Genomic DNA, 23,102 nt, shown 5'->3' on the forward strand with positions numbered 1-23,102 from the left:
GGAGAAGCCTGATTGTATACCTCTCTGTCCCCATGACTGGGTCAATACTTGTTTAAAGATCAACCAGTAGTAGGGAGTCTAGATGAATTACAGAGAGCTAGCCCCAGTAGATGTAACCCAGGGTCAGGGCCCCTAGCCATTGTGTGCACAGGGAGCACATGGTCTCTATCCTGGGGAGACACCATTCCTGCCTCAGCTGGTGGGATCAGTGGATGGATGGGCACAGTACCCTTTCTGAACAGTCAGACACTGAAGGTTAAGACTGGAACCAGGGATACAGGAAACATGAGGCATTCAGCTGGGGATTCCAATCATACCCACTAACAGAGTCATGCATCCATCCACCCATCTGCCCTCCATCCCATCAAACATTTAATTAGCATCTTCAGCCAACCAGGCATGATATTAAGTATCGAGGGATCATGGATAAACAAAACAGTGTTTCTCTGCCCAAGGGAAAATGAGCTATGTTTCCATAACTCTCAGAGATTGCAGGTTTTCCCCGAGCTCTTGCAAGCAGTCTGGGGAGTACCAGCCTGCCTCCATCCTAGCCCTTTTCAGGGCCTCAGACCAGCTTAACCCTGTGTTGTGGCTTAGGCAGTACTTAAAGTGGCCAGCATTGGAAGGAGAAGTGGTCTAGGAAGAAAGAGATCTGGTATCCCAGTGACAGCTGGTTACTTCCTCTCTCTGAACCTCAGTTTCCTCATCTCTAGGTGAGGGTTTGGACTGGGGAGATCTCTGCCAGCTCTGGCATTCTGTGCTCGTATCCATCTTAGGCTGTCAGTTCATTAGACAGCCTTGAGGGCAAAGACGACACTTAGTTGTCCTTAAATCCTTAGCCCCTGGTACCATTCTGGAATGTGGTAGGATTCCAGAAGTGCATCTGGGTGGATAAGGAAGTGAATAATTAGAAAGAGGAATACATACATTGATAAAGATATGTATAAAGAATTAATAAAATAATGCATCTTCATCACCACAAATCTGCACAAGAGGTAGAATCACCCTGGACGTCAATAAATGTGATCACTACTCTCAAAAGCTAAGGCTGATTTATCTTTCCCCTGCCCAGAAACAGAGACACGTTCATTTTCAAATACAAACTCAGCAACAGCCGTGCTTCACAAGGGCATCCCTGCATTGTTGGTCCTCCTGTAAGACTTAGGAGAAGCCAAACTATTTCTATGAATTAGGGGTAGAAGCATGACAGTTCAAGGGTTAAAGTAATTCTTTTTAATGTAACTGCTTCATCAAAAGGCATCTTGCACTAAAGTCATGAGGTAGAATTAGTGGGCCCTGCCCAGAGAGCTCAGAAAGAATGAGGGATCTTATGAAAAATGAGGAAAGAGAGGGACAGGTGGAGAACTGCCTCAGGGTAAGTCTCAAGGTCAGGTCCCAGCTCTTCTACTTACTACAAACTGTGGGATAACCATGGGCAAGATATATCACCACTCTGAGCCTCTGTATCCTCAAGTATCACATGAACAGTTTGGGCCAAGTGATCTCCAGGTCTCGGTCAGCTGGCAAAGTCTAGGCTTCTCCATCATTTGTGATGATTAGAAAAGCCTAAATACTATGTGACTAAAAGTAGCTCTATGCACCAAGTAATGGTGATATCTGAAGCCCCCTATTAAGCTTAAGGAAGTTGTTACTAGATATAACCCGAGAAAATGCAAAGGCTCCTAGTCCAGACACCATGCCTTATTCCTCTCCGTGATCTGAGCCCCTCTGTGCCTCAGCCCCACCCTCTTTACTGAGGGGCCAGGCCAGGACTGGAACAGGTCTGGGGTCCTACCTCAGGAGGGATGAGGGCCTCGTGGTTGGTCCCAGCAGTAGCCTGGGTAAAAGGCAAGGTCAGTAGAACAGGTCGGAGAATGAGGAGGAGGGGTTCTATGGTCTGGCATGGCAGCTGGACAGGAAAGCTCCAAATGGAGATTAGAACCACTGATGCTGTGGAAAATTTGTTGATGAAATGCTTGATCCTTTTGATCCAGGAGAGGGCAAGGAGGCTGCCCGGCTGAAGAGGGCAAGTCTTCTGCTCTGGGTTCTGTTCATCAGCTTCCTCCCCTAGGATTACACCATGAGACAAAGAAGTGACCGCTTCTGATGTGAGCTTTGTTGTTGTTGTTTTTTTTAAGTTCATTTATTTTTTGAGAGAGAGAGAGAGAGAGCAAGAGCAGGGGAGGGGCAGAGAGAAAGGGAGAGAGAAAATCCCAAGTAGGCTTCATGCTGTCAGGCCAATGTGGGACTCGATCCCACAAACCATGAGATCATGACCTGAGCCTAAATCAAGAGTCGGATGCTTGACTGACTGAGGCTACCTAGGTGCCCCGATGTGAGCTTTTTGAAGGGAAGGGACTCTTCTCTGTCTGCTTCTCTGTATAAAAGGGGAGCACCTCTGACCCCAAATCATGGGTAGCAGGGCAAAAAGAAACAGGCCTGACCCTGTAAGCATCTGGATATCACTGCTCTGGGGAGTACTAGGAGAAGTTCTGCTCAAGATTTAGCGGGCCAGGGATTTTGATGTCCTCCAGGCTTTTGATGAGGAACAGTTCCTTGGTATTTCCCATAACCTCGGATCTTCCGGAAGATCTCTTTTTACAAAGAGCTGGGTGGGGGCCAGCCTTGTGGTCACTATGGCCCTGTCCACTTGCAAACCACGGTACATGTCCGGGTAGATTCCAGTCTGCAGGGTAGGGACCCCAGGACAAGAAAACGAGTTTCATATTCTCTCTACCTGGAAGGTTCTCTTTGTGAATCAAAATCTGATATCCACATAGAGAATGGTGGAGGTCAGGGTTTTCTGCAGAGTTGCTGATTTTCTTTTTGCTCAGGAAGGATTTTCCAGGCCCCCCTGAGGTAGGATGCAAAGAAAGAGGTAAAGGGGCCTGTCAGACAGTGCAAAGGTGGTTGTTAAGGGAAGTCACACACAGTTGCAAAGGCCTGAGGTCATCATGAGCACGCTTTTTTCTCTAATTAATTTTTTTAATGTTTATTTATTTTTGAGAGAGAAAGAGACAGTGTGTGAGCAGGGGAGGAGTAGAGAGGAAGACACAGAATCCACAGCAGGCTCCAGGCTCTGAGTTGTCAGCACAGAGCCCGATGCGGGGCTCGAACCCACGAACCACGAGATCATGCCCTGAGCCGAAGTCGGGCGCTTAACCGACTGAGCTACCCAGGCGCCCCTCATCATGAGCACTCTTACCTTCTGCCCTCCAACTGGGCCATTCCCTCTTTTTATCAGCCTAAGAGTGCCTGAGTTTTATGCAGTCCAAAATCTCTGCCTGCCATTTTCCTTTCCTGTCATGCAGAGAGGCATCTCCTTGACCTCAAGTGGCCCCACACACTCCTCAGAGACCACTCTGGGCGGGTGTCTGACGAAAAAGCTCCCTGGACTTACAAGAAGTGTCCTGAGGGTGTTACAAACCAGGCTGAAGCCTCCTGTCAGGGATTACATCTGTTTGTGTGGGGGCTGACACACCAGTGGTGGCTGGTTGATTGGTGGGAAAGCTTTGCCTGGGGCAGAAACTGCTGGGAAAAGCAGAGTTCAAACCCTCTGACCACAGAAACCCAAACCTTTTACCAAGTCATGACATCCTTCCCAGGCCAGGGAGGGAGTCACTGTTGCAGTCATTTAGTGATTCCCCAAGTGCATGCCAGGAGGTGGTATCATTGCCCAGGCCCGAGGGGATGCCTGCCTGTGGCCTCCCCTGTGGCTCCATCAGAAGGCCACAGACACTGTTCATGGACCAACCCCTTGGACTGTCCAAGTCCTTGCATTGGGGCAGTTTGCATCATAATCAGATCAAACCTCAGTCTCTGGTTTTCCCAAAGGAATTATCCACAGAGTTGGGCTTTTATTATGGGAAAGAAAAGGATGCAAAAATCAGCCTTACTGCCAAGTTCTATAAGGACTTGAACAGTATGTGCCATGTCATTTGGATGAGTCCAGGGGAGGTCAGGTAGATTTCAGAATCATTTTCATTCTTTTGGGGCATGCAACATCCCATGGGCAGGTGACTGTGTTCTGCCTCCATTATGAGGAAAAACCCTAAATCTGGAGGATCTGGGAACAAGTTACAAGGAACAGGTTCCAATGCTCAATGAGCCAACCTAGGGTCTGGGAGGTGGGGTAGTCCTGGGGGCCACAACTTTGCTTGGTTTATGAGGACCATGGGGCACAGACTGGAGAGACATCCTTAAAATTGATGTTATGAGTCCCCTAATGATGGTTACCATATGTGTGCAATTTTTTGAGGTTGTCCCGTTTCCAGATATTCTTTTGTCACTTCCATATACATTGAAGTCTTCTGGGAATTCCAATATTTCAGCATCCAGATGACATTTTCCAGATTTCTTCTAGTACCCACCATAATTATATGACCACATCCCTATTTTCTCATTTGGAATGTTATAGTCATTCACCAATAGCCTAGTCCTGGGGTCCAGAACCCAGGACCATCCCACCAAAAGAAGCCATTAGAGAATGAGTTAGTAGACGGGGCTATGATGTAATAAAGAGGGGGTTAGAACTGTGGGATACCCTGAAGGCAGATTCTCCTGACTCATACCAAAGTCCTAGGCTCGAAGAGCTATGTCCCATACAGGGGACCTGCCCATCTGGATCTGTATCATCTGAGTTCATTCATTCATGCCTTCATTTTACACAGCTTGGGCATCTTGGTGTACAAACACTGTATAGGCCATGTGATCTGTACCTGGAACCCTCGCAGTGTCCTAAGAAGATAGATAGGCAATTATTAGATGAAGTGCTAAATACATCCATAGAAGAGGACCTGGCCAGGTGTGGGGCATGAAGGGAGGTTTTTTTGGGAGATGGGACACGTAAGCTGAGATTTAAGGGACAAGAAAAGCATAGGCTGGAGTACAGAGAGGGTTTTTTGAGATGGGGGAGTCCATGTACTCCCCTGGCTCATTCAGGTCTCTCCTCAAGGCCTTCCTTGTTCCCTCCCATCCAAGATGGTACCTCCCTTCACTCTCTATTCTTTTCCTTGTCTCTCTCTCCAAGATGGCACCTTCTGTCACTCTCCACTCCCTTGTCTGTCTCTCTTTAAGATAGCACCTTCCCTCATTCTTCATTCCCTTCCTGGTCTCTCTCCAAGATGGCACTTCCCCTCACTCTCCATTCCTTTCCTTGTTTTCCTGTCCAAGATGGCACCTCTCCCACTCTCCATTCTCTTCCTTGTGCCTCGTCCAAGATGGCACCTTTCCCTCACTCTTCATTCACTTCTTGTCTCCTCGCCCAAAATGGCAACCCCCCTCAATGTCCATTTCCTTCCTTGTCTCCCTATTCATGATGGCACCTCCCTTCACTCTCCATTTTCTTCCTTGTCTTTCTGTCCAAGCTGATGTCTTCCCTCACTCTTCATTCCCTTCCTTGTTTCCTCATCCAAGATGACACCTCCTCTCATTCTCTATTCTCTTTCTGTTCCTGTCTCTGCACTCATCACTACTTGGCCATAGTTATATTGCACTACTTTGGCCATAGTTATATTTTTGTTTCCTAGATTCATTGCTAGTCTCTCCACTAAAATACCAGTCCCTGAGGGCAGAGACTTTGTTCATGGATGTATCCATAGCTCCTAGAACAGGACCAGGCCTTTAGCAAATGGTCAGTCACTTATTTTGTTAAACAAAGACATGAATGCAGTGAGTTCAGGCTGGCCAGAGCAGAGAGGATATGGCGGAATCTGTGAATATCAGCCCTGGCTTCCTGTGTCTCACCCAGCCTCTTCCTATTATTTTGACCTGACACCCTGAACTCTGCCTAGCCTGCTCTGGGACCCACAACATTCTCCTGTCACTTCTCCCTCTACTTATGACCCCACACTGAGACTTCTGTTGGAAGCTAGCCTGGCGTGGCCCACTGCCACCATGACAGGGTGCTGACAGCGGTGAGACAGGTCTGTGAGAAATCAGGGCTGACATCTCAGCCTCAGCCAATCCACCCAGGGCAAGCCCTCAGCCAGGGGCCAGGGCTCATTTGCTGCTGCTGGCTCTAGGTTAGCTTGTCATTACCACTCCCCGGGGAGTTTCTCTGTCTCAGACCCAGTCTCTGCCTTCCAGCTTCTATGGTTTCCTTCTCCAGGATTCCTGCGTTCTCTTGCTCGTCCTTATCTCTTTTTGACAGCCTGGTATGAGCTTGTGTTTTCAGCAAAGCCATATGGGGAGAATGGTCAGTGATGAAGGATGTGTAGAAAATGGCATTAAGCATTTCAAGAAGCCTTTCAGAGTCAACCATCTGTGATCTTTCAGCGCCTTGGGAATGGTGTGGTTTCCTGGTGACTTCTTTAGTTCCCCCATGCAGAATATCCTGGGGTTTCCCCAGCCCAGGCAGCACATAACAGACACATGGCCAATTCTAACTCCTCTCCTTTCTCATGTGGTACAAATGTGGGATTTATCAACTTTGCCCTCTCCTCCAGGGGGCCCATGAAGGTCACAGTCATTGGAAGGGGGATCCCCCAGCCCAGCTGGCCAAAAAAAGAAAAAAATAGCCCAAGGATGCAGTACTTACTGGGCACAGAACTTGATTTGGTTTGGTCTTTTCTCTGGCAGTCCACGTCAGGATCTTTCTGCATCATTTCACTCACTTGTCACCATGTCACAGTACAGTGACTTTACCCTACATGCCCCAGGTGGTTTCCAGCTGCAAAAAAAGAGACACCTGTTACCTCTTCCCTGGCCTTGGTATCACTGAACACTGGAGCTGGAAAAAACCTTAGAGCTCATCTACTCATATCACTCCCAAATGTCAGTCGACATACATGTATTACCTTGGAATCATGTGGGACACTTGTAAAAAAAAAAATACAGACCTCTGACTCCCACTGCCAAGATTCTGATCCAGTGGGTCCAACGGGGGCCCAGGAATCTGCATTTCACAGGCATTCCGAATGATTTTGATGTGTGGCCAGATTTAAGACCCAGTGACCACTCCAATGTCTTATCAAATAAGGAAGTTCTGGTCTCCAAGGGGTGAAGATCATCACCCCGCCTCCCAGAGTGGAGAGCAGGCAGGATGGTGAAAAGGACCTTGGAAGACACATCAGAAGGAGTGCCCGGGTGGCTCAGTAGGTTAAGCGTCTGACTTCGGCTAAGGTCATGATCTCGCGGTTCGTGAGTTCAGGCCCTGAGCTGGGCTCCACACTCACAGCATTAGAGCCTGCTTGGGATTCTGTCTTTCTCCCTCTCTCTCTACCCTCCCCCATTCCCACACTTTCTCTCTCTCACAGGATAAATGAGGGAACTTGAAAAAAAAAAAAAAAAAAGGAAGAAGACACATCAGGAGACCCAAGCCCCCACTCCAGCTCTGACACTTAACAGCCTGTATGGCCTGACACTGTGACTTCCCAGCCAAACCCTGGTTTTGAGATGAGTCTAAGGCTTGTTTCAGCTGTTCCAGTGCTCTTTGAGTCCCCAAAATATCCCCTTGGAGAAATAAGGCAGTGCTTTTAATGCAAAGGGATGAATCTTCATTCATTCATCCGTGGAGCACATTTACTGTTCATTTCCTAGAGCCAGGTTCTGTGCTAAATAGCTTATAGATGAATGTGATAGAGTTTCAGCCAGCAGAGAAGAAGGGGTGACCCAGGATTTCCTGAGTGTCTGCAGTGTATGAGGCATCATGCTCGGAGCCTTAAACACATGACTTCCTTTAGGCTGCACAATAGCCCTCTGTGTTGTCCCCATGTCACAGTTGAGGAAATACCCTCAGAGAGGCTCTGAGTCTTTCTTAAGGTCATTCAGGTAGACCAAAGAGCCTTCTATGTGCCAGGCACTGTTCTAAGCTCTTCATGTCTTGCCATATCTCACTGATCCCCTGACACACAATTTCACATCACTGAAGTCTGGAAGCATCTAGCCATTGACATCATTTGCCACTGTAACTGGCAGAACTCTTTCCTTCTTAGTAGCATATATAGTTGTGATGTGCCATATAGAAAGTGGCATCTTTCGGTGAACTACTGTCTCCTGCTTACACATAGCGAGCGGCAGAGACAAAATCCACACCCAAGTCTGCTGGCTTCACACTCTCATGCTCACAGCCCAGTGGGGAAGTGGCCTTGAATGGTGGAACTCAGGGCTCAGACACTTCCCAGGGAGCTCCCACCTACTGTGCTGGCACAGCAGGGCCACCTGCTCAGAGAGTCTGGATGTCCCTTGCTTTTCTCTGTTCCCCCTTCCCCCTCCTCCATGGTAGGCATGACTGCTGGTCACTGGGTCCCAAGAGGTAGAGAGAAATCCAGCAATCATATTCCTTGGGGATCTACCCAAATGAGTTGAAAACTTATGTCCGTACAAAACCCTGCCCAGGAGTGTTTATTGCACCTTGATTCATAATTGCCAAACTTTGGAAGCACGTGTCCTTCAGTTGGTGAATGGATAAATAAACTGTGGCACATCCAGACAATGGATTATTATTCGCTGCTCTCAAGAAATGGGCTATCAGGCCACAAAGAGACATGGGAGAACCTTAAATGCATATGTATACTATGTGATACCAACTGTACGACATTCTGGGAAAGACAAAGCTATAGCGACAGTAAAAAGATCAGCGGTCACCGGTGATCAGAGGCTGGGAAGTGAGACGGCGGGGCGCAGAGGATGTCTAGGGCAATAAAACTACTCTGTACGATACTATAATGGTGGATACACGTCAGTATACATTTGCCCGAACCCGCAGAATGTACACCAAGAATGAACCCGAAGGCAAACCGTGGACTCTGTGTGATTGTGATGTGTCGGTGTGGGTTCATCTTTACAACAGGTGTGCCACTCTGGTGCAGGATGTCCACACTGGGGGAGGCTGGGCTTGTGTAGGGGCAAAGGGTGTATGGGAAATGTTTATACCTTCGTCTCCATTTTTCTGGAACTTAAAACTGCTCTGAGAAAATGAAGTCTATTAAGAGAGAAAAAAAAAAAAAGAAAGGTGGAGAGAAGCAGGCTGATTAAGGGCAGGATGAGACACCAGGGTTTCTGCTGGTCATGGTCTTGGGCGGGGGGGGGGGGGGGGAGGGCAGGGTAGAGGAAAGTCAGGGCGGGGCAGGGGGGTGTCCAGAGTACAGTGGTGACTGCCAGCTGCCCCCAACAGGTAGCGTGGAGGCGGTGATGATCCGGCTGGTGAACGGCTCCGGCCCGCACGAGGGCCGGGTGGAGGTGTACCACGAGCGGCGCTGGGGCACCGTGTGTGACGACGGCTGGGACAAGAAAGACGGGGACGTGGTGTGCCGCATGCTGGGCTTCCGCGGTGTGGAGGAGGTGTACCGGACGGCTCGATTTGGGCAAGGTAAGCGCTCTGGGGGGCAGGGACACGGGGACCAGCTGGGTCTCCTCCCCAGAGCACGAGTCCCCTGCACAGCAGTCCCACCGGGTGTCGCCTGGCCTCTGCCCCCATGCTCCCTGCGGTGGGAGGTTCGCTGGCCCCCAGGCAAGGAGTTGTGCCCTCACACAGTTCTGACTATTAGAACACTCTTCCTTTCCTTGAATTGACTTCCTTTTATTTCCCGTGTCCTGTCAGATTCCCCTGCGGACCCTCGTTCTCAGCCCTGCGTCTCAGGCGTGGATCTAAACCCACTCCCACTTAACTCTACTACATGTTTTTTTTAAGTTTATTTATTTATTTTGAGAGAGAGAGAGAGTGCACACACACGCGAGCGAGCAGGAGAAGAGGGGAGAGAGAGACAGAGTCCCAACCAGGCCCCCATGCTGTCAGCGCAGAGCCCCAGGTGGGGCTCGAACTCACAAACCTGGAGAACATGACCTGAGCTTAAATCAAGAGTCGGATGCTTAACCCACTGAGCCGCCCAGGCGTCCCTATTACATTTTTGTTACGGAGCCCAGCGAGTGCTGAACAGTTAATGCACCCATTGTGTGCCTGGCTCGGCTCTAAACACGTGACAAATACTCCCTCACTGAATCCTTACAACACCTAGGAAGTGGATACAGAGATCATCCCTGTGTTCCAAATGTGGAAACAGAGGCACAGAGAGGTTGACTAACGTGCACAAGGTCTCACAGCTAGCAAATGGAAGAGCCTGGTTTCCCTCAGACCCCAGCAGGAGGCTTAGGAGGCCAGGCTCCCACCCACTCTGCTGGCTGTCCCTGCCCCTCTCCGAGTCCTTTCTTCTTCAGATGAATATCTCCGGTTACTTCATCTCGTCTTTATGTGACAGGATTTCGCCAAGTCTTCACCATTTTGCTGCTTTCCTTTTGACATGCTCAAGCATACCTCCCTTCCTGTGGATGGTACAAGAGACTTGGAGGGAGGGGTGCAGACATTTTCTGGGCAGATAGCGGTTTTGAACCGTCCACCGCTCTCCTGCTTCGAGGAGGACAGCTGTGCCCCAGCTCCAGTCCCCGTCCATGGCACTGCGTCTGTCCCCCAGGCTAGCTCTCTGTATCAGTCTGCTCAGCCGCTGTAACAAAGAGCACAGACCTGTGGGGCTTAAACAACAGACATTTATTTTCTCACAGTTCCGGAGGCTGGAAAGCCCACAATCAAGGTGTCCATGGATTTGGTTTCTCCTGAGGCCTCTCTCCTCAGCGTGTAGATGGTCGTCTTCTCCCTGTGTCTTTACATGGTCTTCCCTCTGGATGGTGCCTGTGTCTCCTCTTTTATAAGGACGCAGTCATATTGGATAGCACCCCAATGACCTCATTTCACCTTAGTCACCTCTTTAAGGGGCCTGTCTCCAAACACAGTCATATTCTCAAGTCCTGGGGTTAGGACTTCAACTTGGTAATTTGAGGAGACACAGTTCAGCACATAACACTCTCTAGACCTTGGCATGCTTGCTGTGACCACCACCTACTACACACAATCTGGGACCACTTATTATTTTTTTTAATGTTTATTCATTTTTGAGCGAGAGAGACAGAGTGCGAGCAGGGGAGGGGCAGAGAGAGGGAGACACGGAATCCGAAGCGGGCTCCAGGCTCTGAGCTGTCAGCACAGACCCTGACGTGGGGCTTGAATTCACGACCTGCGAGATCAGGACCCGAGCCGAAGTCGGACGCTTAACTGACTGGGCCACCCAGGCGCCCCGAGCTGGGACCATGAATTACACACCTGCCGACACGTGCTATAAACATCCATAGCGCCGCACACACTTTCACACTCAAATATAAACATTCACGTTCACACATACTTTTTCCTCCATCAGACCTTGAACTTGAAGAAACCTGTGTTGAACCATAACTAAAACAACAGTCCCACGTGCACAAACCCAGTACTCCCCGCGCCCTCAGGAGAGAGTGCTGACCCGTGGCTGTGTGAGCTTGTTGCTTCTCCAAGACGCTGGGTTTTGGCGTCCCCATCTGTAACTTAAAAGGGCTTGCGGGCTCTGATGTGCCTTCCAGCTTTGAGCCCCCTGGGATTGGAAATGCTCCTGTTCACCTGTCAAGAGGACCCAAGTTCTGACAGGTGTGGGGAGGGGTTTGGACTGATCCACTCATCCTCGGTTTCCAGGCCCCCCTTGTGGCCTGCGGAGAAACAGCTGGTCCCTGTGGGAGCTCCTTGTATCATGGAGTGGAGCCAGGCCTGTGTGCTGTCTTGCCTGACGCCATGGCTGCCCGACCCACCGGGCTCAATGGCTAAAGGGACTCATGGGATGGCATGACGGGGGGGGGGGGGGGGGCAACACATCCTCTCCAGATAGGGAAACGGAGCCAGGTCACGTCCAGACCGGCCGGGACACCTCCACTCCTCTGAATCACCATTCATCTCGTCCCCACCAGGGGCTGTTGTAAGTTTTGTGCAGAATCTCAGCCCTTAGACCTCAGTCGCTGTTACAGACTGAAGGTTTGTGTCTCCCCCAATTTCCTGTATTAAAATCCTAACCCCCAGTGTGATGGGATTAGGAGGTGGGGTCTCTGGGAGGTGATTAGGTCGTGACAGTGGAGCCCTCATTATAGGACTAATGCTCTTACAAAAGGGACCCAAAGAGTTCCGTCTTCCTCTTTCCCTGAGGAAGCACAGAGGAGACAGTAGTCTCCAGCCCAAAAGAGAGCCCTCATCAGAGGCCGACCATGCTGGCAGCCTGACCTTGGACTTCCAGCCTCCAGGGCTGAGAGAAATAAGTGTCTGTTGTTTACAAGCCACCCAGTCAATGACACTTTGTTAGAGCAGTCTGGGCCGCCTAAGATGATCCCATTGACGGAAAGTGACGGGGTGAAATCTGTTGTGACAGCTGGCAGAGAGCAGCTGACCGACCCCACCCGTCCTGGCCTCTCTACCAAAAGGCCGGAGCGCGTGGGGAGTTCAGAGAGTCCAGCTCCTCGGAGGGCAGCCCACCGGAGAGAGCACTTTCCTCCCACTTAAAGCTTTGGGCCGGATTTCAGCCTGTTTTCTTCAAGGAAACCGCCATCCCTGTTTACATGAGGAGCTGGAACTGTAGGAACAGTCCCTGCTATTTCATTCTCGACTCCAGTGAGGACTCCTGCCTAGTAAGTGGAGGTAAAACCTTGTGGGGGAAAAGAAAACCCAGAAACTCTTGGGGCGCCTGAGTGGCTCGGTTGGTTAAGTGGCTGCCTTCTGCATAGGTCATGATCTCACGGTTTGTGGGTTCAAGTCCCACATCAGGCTCTCTGCTGTCCATGTGGAGCCCGCTTCAGAGCCTCTGTCCCCCTTTCTCTCTGCCCCTCCCCCCCATTCTCTCTCTCTCTCTCTCTCTCTCTCTCTCTCTCCCTCTGTCTCTCTCTCTCTCAAAAATAAATAAACAAAAATTTATTTAAAAACAACAACAACAGTGGCTAGGGGGTGCCTGGGTGGCTCAGTCAGCTGAGTGTCTGACTTCAAGCTCAGGTCATGATCTCACAGTTCATGAGTTCAAGCCCCACATCGGGCTCTGTGCTGACAGCTCGGAGCCTGGAGCCTGCTTTAGATTCTGTGTCTCCCTCTCTCTCTCTCTGCCCTTCCCCCACTCCTGCTCTGTCTCTCTCTGTCTCTCAAAAACAAAATAAAAAACGTTAAAAAAATAAAATAAAATAAACGGAAACTCTTTTAGAGAAACCAAAAGAAATCATTTGAATGTCATGGGCGGAGTTAGTCCCAAACAGACTCCGTGGCCTCTTTGATTCCCCCTTGACTTTTGTATCATGTGACACATGGGGAAGCTCTGAAATCGCCGCTGTAAACCAGTCAATGGAAAGCCAGACTCACTTTCCTGCACGTATCACACTTGCACTTATTTCCCCATCGTGGTCCAGTAACTTATGTCGTGTGATATTCGAGACCTCGACAGATCGGCGGGCCAGGTGTTATTAATGGGTTCACGGAGGGTAAGAGAAGGGGCTGACTCAGCCGAGGCTCATCTGAGCCCTTGCTCCTAAACCAGGCTGCACCGCCAGCTTTCCTCAGGCATCAGTGGGCACTGGGCTCAGTGGTGGGCGCAGGGTTGAGTGAACCTAGTCTCCAGCCTCAACAGGTTCAGTGTAGAGGAAAGACAGGTGTGTTTATCGACTCTGAACAGCATGGTGGGGGCTCTCAGGTTATGGTGGCCATGGGCACAGCGGGCAAGGGATGCCTTCTCTCCTGACAGCGGTGGGGCCGTACATCAGATCCACCCTCTGACCGCAGCCGCCTTCCCCACCAGGGCCTCAATGCCTCGTCCCGATCTGCCCATCCCCAGCCTCAGTCTCCCAAGCCCCGGCCCCTCCCTCCATGGCTTGGCTTCTCTCTGTGCCCTCTGGACGTGCTTCCTGCCTGCCAGCCAGGACCACGCGCCTATCCCCGTCCCGCTCTCCCCCACTCCTCATCCCACATCTGGCTGGTCCCTGGGTCCCACAGTGTCTACTCTCTGCCATCCCTTGAATCTGTCCCTTCATTCCCCCTGCTCTTGCCTTAGATGCCCAGGCAGGGCAGGGCAGAGCAGTGGTCAGGAGCTCAGGCTGTGGGTCAAACCTGAGTTAGAGTCCCAGATCTGCCACTTGGAGCCAGTGACCTGGAGTAGCTTCTGTGGCCTCCCCTAGCTTCAGCCCTTCCGCTATCGAAGGCTAATGGCAAACGCTAAATGAGATCACGCGTCTGGCGGTGAGCATGGCGCGGGCCCTGTGGTGCACACTCCTCTGATATACGTTGGGCGGAGGTGGGTGCCAGTCAAGGTGGGTGTATGGGGGCTGGGACCCTCCGTGAGCCACTTCCTCACTGCTGCCTCACCTCCAGCTCCAGCCTGCCTCCTGCCGCCTTCCTCCTTGCAGCTGCCAGGGTTCTATCTGAAATGAGACCCTTCCTCCTCTGCCTCCCACCTCCCTTTCAGCCTTCAGCCACACGCAACCACTTGTGTTCTCCGAGCTCCCGTGGCTCTTTCGTGTCTCCGTATCTTCTCAGGCTCCGTCTGGGATGCCTTCCCCTCCTTCTTCATCTGGCTACCTCCTATTCAGCTTTTCAAGTCAGCTCACTTATCAGCTCCTGAGGGGAGCTTTGCTGGCCACTTCCTTTCCCGCCCCACCCGTGCCCTGGGATGTCAGTGCCCCTACTCGGAGCTCCCCGGGTGTCACGTCTCTATTATGACACCTCTCACACCCTCCTGAGCCCTGATACATGTGTGAACACCTTTGTGCACGAGGCTTTACCTTCACAGCTCCAAAACCCAGGACTCTGCCTGGGACATACTAGGGTAAATGGATAAAGGCTGGAGGGAAGGAAAGGAGGGAGGGAAGAAGGGGCCGGGAGAAGGGAGGAAGGGAAGAAGGAAGGAAGGAACTTCTGTGCCTGCCTAATCTGACTCCTCCCCCCGTAGAACACAAGGCACTGCCAATCCCTCCCTGGCAGTTCTCTTGGGGGTCTGGCACCATAAAATTTTCCCTGGACAGGGCCCAAAAATCAAATTATCAGTTTCTCTGGCAAAAGGCGAGGAAAGAGCCGGATGGGAGAGACTTAAAGGTGTTTTTTGATTTTAAATTGGTCCAAGAGCTGTTGGAGAAGGAGCAAATGCAGACAGAGCAGATGGAGGGTGATGGCTGGAAGGAGGTCTAGGAAGGGGTGGAAGGAGCAGAGGGTAGCCCCGCTGGGAGGGAGCCTCACATCTGCAGAGAAAATCTTTGTGTAAGACACATAGACAGAGGGAGTAAGGATGGGTACAAATGCAGACAGATTTGTGGGTGGGGGTGCGAGGGATGGAACTGGGGGTGTTCGCTTCTAATCATATCATCATTACCAGTGTTCGCCCCTTTTCTCTAAGATAAAGTCCAAATACTGGGAGGTGGCTTTGTGCACGGATCCACAAACATGAAAGGGCTAGGTAGGAAATATTTTAGGCTTTATGGGCCAAAGGTTTCTCTCCCTGCTCAACTCTGCACTTGTAGCATGAAAGCAACCACAGACAAAACATAATCAAACAGTGGGGCTGTGTTCCAACAAAATTTTGTTTACGAAAGCAGACGATGGGTTGAACTGGTCCACGGTGCGCCACCCCCGACCTAGTGTTCGTGCTGTGTACTGTGGAGCCGTGAGGAGCAAATACTGGTCCGCCGGCACGTCAGAGGCCTGGGTCGTGGCCTCCTGCCCTTGGTCATCATGGGACAAGTCACTTCATCTTTCTGGGGCCTCAGTTTTCCCATCTCTTAAATACCCATTTGATACTTGTCCTGGCTACCTCTGTGTGCAGCTCGATGGGTGGATTCAGTGTAACTTATTTCTTCTATTAATGTTACTCCAAATAAACAGGTAGAAGCTCAAATGTTAGCTCCTTGAGGCAGAGATTTGTGTTGCTGTTTCCTCCTTTTTTGTTTGTTGATGTAGTCCAGACATCCAGAATAGTGCTGAGCATGGAAAAGGTCCTCAAATACATGTTGAGTGAATGAATGAATGAATGAGGAGGATAGATTAAAATCTCCACTTACTCATCCCAACAACATCACCTTCAAACAGTGCCTAGTGTCTGAGTGTCAGAAGACCTGGCCTCTGGTCCCAATTTTGCCTCCTCAAGATAAACATGTCACCCTATTGCTTCCTTTTTCTGATCTGAACAGTGGGGCTTAGTTATCACGGGGCTTTGCTAGGGAGCTTGTAGAGCTAGCCCGAGACGGGCTTCTCAGACTTGAAGGCGCACATGAATCATGGGAGATCGTCTTGAAATGCACATTCTGATTCAAGCCCGGGTAGACCCCGGACTCTGCATTTCCAGCAAGCTCCCAGGTCATGCTGACGCTCCTGGTCTTGTGGCTACACTTGGAGGAATCGGAGGTCAGTTCTAAAGCTGAAGTGGTGATTGGTGCAGAGAAATGGGAGTTCTAGGCTCTTTGACGTGGTGAGCGGCAGGGATGGTTTGCGGGTTAACGGGCCCTCCGGCGATGCCCCACGCTGCCGTAATACTGCAGAGACCCGGCACTGCCGATTTAATGAGCCTATTCTCATTTTATGAGCTCTTCCATGACTGAACAATAGCCAGAACTCCCTGGCTAAACACCAACTAGAGTTTGGAGTTTCATGATCCTGTATACGCATTTGGGCTGGTTACCTTGGGTCTGTTCTGTATTTGTCAGTTTCCTTCATTTACTTCTTTATTTGTTTTGGGTGTGACTAATCCCACAGAGCTCTCGGGCCTGCAGGCTTTTCCTGGGTAATTTGTAAACTGATGTGTTTTCCAGGAGACATTTAATCTGCAAATTATTGCTAGGCCTCAAAGGGCTTATTGTGTAAGAGGCACAGGGTATCCGGCCAGGGAAGAGGCTCTTGTGAAGAAACAACGGCCAAGGCAGCGGAAGGAGGCCTCTCCTCCCAGCTCTGTCCCTGAATTCACTGCTCAGCAATCCCATGACAACAGATGCTGAAAATCTCTACATAACGAAAATATGTCTAAACCACATAGCCCATGTGGTAGATTTTGTGGGCAGTAAAATGGTTTAGATAACATCCTTTGTAAAGAGATTTCTCCTATGCAGTTCAAGAGCGAGTGATGGCTTTAAGGTTTTTACAGTCATCCCAACCATTCCTCCACAAGGAGAGGTTATCTGGATGCTGAGAGATGGGGCCGGGAGGAGACAGGGCTACTAGGATCAGGACACGGTACCAATCCCTGAGCTACCTTTTTTATAGGGTTTTGGTAGATTTCAAAGTCCTTTAAAAATCAGGAACAGGGGCACCTGGGTGGCTCAGTGAGTTGAGTGTCCGACTTCAGCTCAGGTCATAATCTCACAGTTCATGGGTTCAAGCCCTACATCAGGCTTGCTGCTGTCAGTGTGGAGCCTACTTGGGATTCTCTCTCTCTCCCTCTCTCCCTGCTTGCTCTCTCTCTCTCTCTCTCAAAAATAAAATAAACATTTAAAAAAGAAAAAAAAATCAGGAACAATTTTTTACTTCATCTGGCTTGATCAGGTTGACACAGCTAATTTATGACCTTTAACCCCATGCTTTTTGGTGCCAGCTCATAGACCTAACAAGCTAGAGCACTGGAGTGACCAACAATCCTGGTTCAGCCAGCATGTACCTGGTTTTAGCACCAAAATTCTCACATCCTGGTAATTCCCTCCCGGTTTTAAAACTGAAATTGTTCCCCCGATGGGGCTGAGATTTGAATCAAGATCTGGCCTACTTATTGTAAAGCCCTGCTTCTTCTGCTACATCAGTGCTTCTCAAATTTCAGTGCTTAACCTCTTGGTTAAAATGTAGATTCTGGTTCAGTAGTCCTAGGTGGGACCTGAAAGTTCTGCATTTCTTTTTTTTTTTTTTTTTTTAATATTTATGTATTTTTGAGAAAGAGAGAGACAGAGCGTGGGCAGGGGAGAGGCAGAGAGAGAGGGAGACAGAATCTGAAGCAGGCTCCAGGCTCTGAGCTGTCCACACAGAGCCCAATGCAGGGCTCAAACTCACGAACTGCAAGATCATGACCTGAGGTGAAGTCGGCTGGCCAACCAACTGAGCCACCCAGGTGCCCCCGAAGTTCTACATTTCTAATCAGCTCTGGGTAATGCCAATGCTGCTGGTCCAGAACCACACTTTGAGTAACCAGGCTCTAAGCCACTGCTTCTGTGGGTGTCCTGAAGCTCAGTCGTGCTTCCAGAGGGCTCCCAAATGGGCTCCCACCATCTGGGGCGTGGCATGGCCATCTGCACAAGAGAGCGCACCAGAACCATGGGTGATGGTCCTGCCAGTTGATCAGCAGGGGCTCCAGGTGACTTCTCTTGCAGCCCACTCCCCTCTCCATTGACCCCTGACTCCAGACAACCCCCCTCCATTCCTTCCTGGAGCCTCACCCAGCTGCCCTATTGCTCTGACATTCACTGGGGACCTTCATTGCCAAGTTTATGTCTCTCAAGGCTCTGGTACAATCCTAGGAAAGCCAACTAAAGGCTCCCCTGCATGGGCAACTTCAGACCAGTGGGTTGGTCTCCTTAAGATCTGGGTAAACGGGACTGGCTGCAGGCGGAGCTCACGTAGATTGTCTTAGGGACCTTGTATTTGGGGAACTGACCTAATTATGGCTGGGGATGCTTCTTCCTGTCATTAAATATATATATATTTATTATTATTATATATATATATTTATATATATATATATATATATGGCTATAATGTTAAATTCTGGGGTCCTCTGTCATTCTAGTGCCACTGTTTGGAGTTCATAGAGTGGAACCATCTGCTTTAAATTTCAAAAGATTGGGGGTCATGTTCCACAGACATACTTGGTTATAGGACACTGGATCTGTCCAATCCAGGATCTGTCTGACATTGTCCCTCAAATTAGGCTGTGCTTGAGTACTCATCAACAAAGACTGCAAGACATTGTATCTCAAAAGCTATGAGGTGTCTCATATAAAGTGTGCGCCGAGACCAACTTGGTCTTGAGTTTCAGACTCTGCAACTTACAAGTTGAGTAGCTCTGCACCAACTGTATCCTGAGCCTCTATAAAACGGGTGTATGAATGTCTACCTCACGGCGCCGTGCTCAGAATGGAGGAAGATCACACATGTGAAATGTCTGCCGTTAGGAGATACCAGTAAATGCTGCCATCACCACGATTATTGTTACTCTGCCCTCAGGAAACTGAGCCTAGAAAATGAGTATTTGGTCTTGGTGGGGAGGAGAGGGCAAGGGGAAATCGCTCGATTGGAGAATTGCCAGCAGAGCCCGGGACAGCCCGGTCAAGAACAGACACAGCGGTGCTGTTTTTCTTCTGTCCTGCTCTCCTGCATATCTGCTAAGAAACCATGTTGACTTGTCCCTACAGGCACAGGGAGGATTTGGATGGATGATGTGGCCTGCAAGGGCACAGAAGATACCATCTTCCGCTGCAGCTTCTCCAAATGGGGGGTGACAAACTGCGGACACGCTGAAGATGCTGGGGTGACGTGCAACAGACACTGAAACTGGGTGCAGTCCACAGTCCGGGCCCTGCTGCCGAGCCTCCTTCCTGCATTCCTGGGGCGGGGGCATCGCTTGGGACCATGCCTCCGCCCTGCCCAGCCCAGCATCCCCCTCCCCCATATCCCTGTGCCAGGACCACAGTGGCCTGTCGTCATGCTCCTCTTGGACATCAGCTCCAAAGTGCAACTCTGGGATCCACTGCCTGTCTCTCCCTTCTACCAGGGTTCCTGCATGTGAAGCCCTGGGCAACTGGATCGTCATTTTGCCCGCCCTTCTAAGCACCATGCATCAGGACTCAACATCCATGCTCCCTTTGGTCTGTCAGTTAAATGCTGAGAGTATGTTGGCGAGAAACGCAGCAGTGGACACGGGAGGGAAGAATGACAGGTCATTCACTCTTCAGATAATTCCCTTAGTTAGGCCAAGAGTTTTGACATCTTCCTTCCCAGCAAGAGACCATACCAAATGATTCATTCTTCCCTCTCTTTACTCTGCCTCTGCACACCATTTGTTAGTCTGGGGAAGTGATATAGAGGAAGGGCCAGCTGTAGGAGTGAGAAGGAAACGCACGTCACATGCAGGAGGCAAGCTGGCTTTGGAGAAGAGGAGTGAAACTAACATCCAATGAGTGACTCCCATGTGTACAACACATCTTGGATGCTAAATTCATTTATCCACTTTGTAGCGTTTCTACAAGGCTTGTTAGCTTGGGTAAGACCTTACCTCTAGGTAGCACTCAACTGACCCATTCACGTGGCCAGTAAGATTGAAGATTGAGAATGACTAAACCATTGTTTCTACCTGCATCCTACTGTGTCTTTCCTAGGCTTGGGCAGGACACTCAGGTGCAAGACATGTGGGATTACAAGGTTACATACTCCATACTACAGAGTATAAGATTGGACATGACTGGCTTCCAGGCCAACCAGGAGGAAGGCGATTTGGAGGGTGACATGGGGACTTATCTGGGTTCAACTGAGACCAGCGTTCATCATCTGACAGTCAGCCTTAAGGCCAACTTACCTGTGTCTCAGAGCTGTTTGGAGGTGAAGCTATCCAGGCTTCTTTGGGTGTACTCCTATGATCAGAACGCATGTCCTTACGGATCCTGTAAGTGTGGAAGGAAATGACGATTTCCTATAACTTCTGGCAGAAGAAGGAGCCATGGACCTCTGCCAGTCCTCAATCTGCACCCCTCTCCTAGCGACAAGAAGATCATATTCTTCCTCTGACATGAGGAGGAGGTCAAACCAGGCCATATACATATTCTAGGACTAGGGAAGCTACATGGTAGTAAGTGAGCACAGACTCACCTCCCTTGGAGGAGTCACAAACTGAGTCAGGCCTCGGACACATAAATCCCTGTCACATGGGGTGAGTATCAGCTTAGCTGGGGAAAGTGACACCTGGGACCTCCCCCTGCCCCCCAGGTATAGGACCAGCAAAATTCCTGGCTGACAACAAAACCAATATGTGCTATTGGTTGTTCTTTGCTTACAGTATGCTTGTTATCCATTAATGTCCTAATGATCAGAGACTCTCCTGATCAATTGCTATGTTTACATAACACGCATGTACTCAAGCATCTTTCTCCAGGGCCAATATATGCATGCATATATGAACATAGCACTCTTTACTACATAGCTCAGCACATTGCAAAGTTTGCATTAAAAAGAGAAAATACTAAAGGTGGAAAGATGTCACACTGAATGAAATAAACCCCAGGTCATTTCTGGCAAAAAATCCAGCTATCCCATCGATGAAGACCCACATAACTTTCTTACGTGGTCTTTTCATTTAGGAAAACACAAGTCTTGTTTTACATCAAATAAAAATCACAATGCTAAGTGTTTGAACCTTAACTGAAAAGTCTACTAGTTTACATATTTACATACGAGGACATGGAAATAACCATGGATCTGTATTTCAGGGACTAAAGGAAATTAGGCCTGGCCTAAAATACATCAGACCTTTTGTAAGAAACAATTTCAATAAAGCTAAGAACATGTCACTAACAAACTTTGTGTCACATTCTTTCTCATGAAATTCTGGTGAGCATGGGGAGGACTGGTAAAAACTGTATGGTCTGATCATTTCTCACTGGGGATTGGTAGAATGGGCAGCTTATGAGAAGCTATCTTAATACTTCTGGAGCACAATAAACACGGTGTAGACCAAGAACATGGTGGAACACAATGTCTTAAGCCTTAGTAGGTAACCTAAGGAAGGGGTCCCAGGCAACAGAAAAATCAAGGCCCAGCTTATAAGAGAATTGCATTTTTATTCAATCAAGGAAAGAACACCTATTTCCTGACATCTCCAGAGTTGGTACTTGGGAATGAAAGGGTACTTCTTATAATCATCTTCCCTCTGTCATAACTAGAACAGTGTGCTTAATGCATAATTCCAAACATTGGGCAACACATGTAACACGAGACTGTGATCCTTGAGGAAGGGCAGCAAGTGGGGTAAGCCTACCCTGGCCTGGGCTCTCTGTCCGACTGTGGCACAGTTGAGGGAGCCCTGAGTCCAGGAATCTCACTAAGGTGAAGACACAAGGATTGGAGACAGGAGAGACAAAGGTGGCTGGAATTTGCAGGGCACAGTGCTCGAATAGAGAACTATACAAAGAAAGTTCCAGAAAGGTGCATAAGGGTTCCCTTGAGTTGTCAGCTGAACAATAATCTGTGTGAATCCCATGAGGCCAGCTAGAACAACTTCTGAGGAAAGCACCATTACAAGAGCTCACACAGAGCTGAGAATCTTTCAAGTTCTCTTGCCAGAGTGGGAGAATTACCTAGGGGACTGAAAGTCCTTATTGAAAACTCTTTAGCCTATTCTAATTGGGGGGGTGGGGGGTGGCGGGGAGTGGTGAGCTGGTGGAGAGGGATAAATAACAAAGCTGCAGCCAGAACCCCATCTCAGCTCCAAAAAGCTAAAGTTGGAGGGGAAGGAGAGGAAAAGGAGAGAAGGGAGAAGGGTATTCTATGGAGGGTTGAAGGGAGAGCCATTCCAAGAAGAGAAACACAAGTGATTCACACATTTGACATTTTATAGAAATGTTAGCATGACTATCATAAAACAATGTAGCTGGAGAAACTAAGGGGTGCTTATGGTGGAGAGAGTTTTGGCTCCTTTCCACATATCGAGTCAACTACAGTGGCTGGCTTAACTACAGCACACATAGGCCCCAAAGGTTACTTCTGACCGGCATTTGAGATGAGGGCATTAGTGGTACCTTATATACATTAGACAGGGCAGAAAAAGAGGGGTCACTGCCCTTCTCCATGAGGGCAGCTCCTACTACTGGCTGAGTTAATTAAGCTAAGGATGAGCTACAAAGAAATAATTCCAGAAAAATACAACTTTAAAACAGACAAGTCTCCAAAACAGAAGTCTTAGACTCTTTAAGAACTACTTGAGTTGTAGTCCCAAAGTGCTGATAAAAATTTCCTGGCTCCTTGCCTGGCCCACTTTCCTCTCAGCCCCACCTATGTCCACACCGTGGGTGCTTTCTAATGTCCTATCTTGTGTTCTCTACAAGTAGAAGGATGTGCTGACTGTGGTCTACTAGGGCTCCAATCAGTGCGACCTTGTTCTGGGTCTGACGAAAAGACCTCTCCCTCCTGTGATGAATGGATTCAGGTCATTTTAACAGGCACAAGGAATCACCTTTCTTTTTCAGAGGAAACTCATGCTCTACCCACAGAAGAAGGGTTTTGACAAAGTTCTTGCCCTTCTTTCATTGGCGTGTTCATTTGGGAAGTCTTTACT

General features: G+C 49.4%; 1 protein-coding gene across 1 annotated transcript in view; it reads left to right on the top strand.

The window, feature by feature from the left end:
- Window positions 1-19,451, top strand: part of SCARA5 (scavenger receptor class A member 5) — a 120,036-nt gene extending 100,585 nt beyond the window's left edge. Inside the window, exons 7-8 of the mRNA XM_047092175.1 lie at window positions 9,116-9,310; window positions 19,192-19,451. Of these exons, the coding sequence (XP_046948131.1) occupies window positions 9,116-9,310; window positions 19,192-19,328 (332 nt within the window). The 3' untranslated portion in view covers window positions 19,329-19,451. The remainder of the gene's footprint in view (window positions 1-9,115; window positions 9,311-19,191) is intronic.
- The last annotated feature ends 3,651 nt before the right edge of the window (window positions 19,452-23,102 follow it).

Source organism: Lynx rufus, unplaced genomic scaffold, assembly GCF_022079265.1.
Source record: "Lynx rufus isolate CCGP_SWC_20201006 ecotype Redwood Valley unplaced genomic scaffold, mLynRuf1.p SCAF_3, whole genome shotgun sequence".
Taxonomy (NCBI): domain Eukaryota; kingdom Metazoa; phylum Chordata; class Mammalia; order Carnivora; family Felidae; genus Lynx; species Lynx rufus.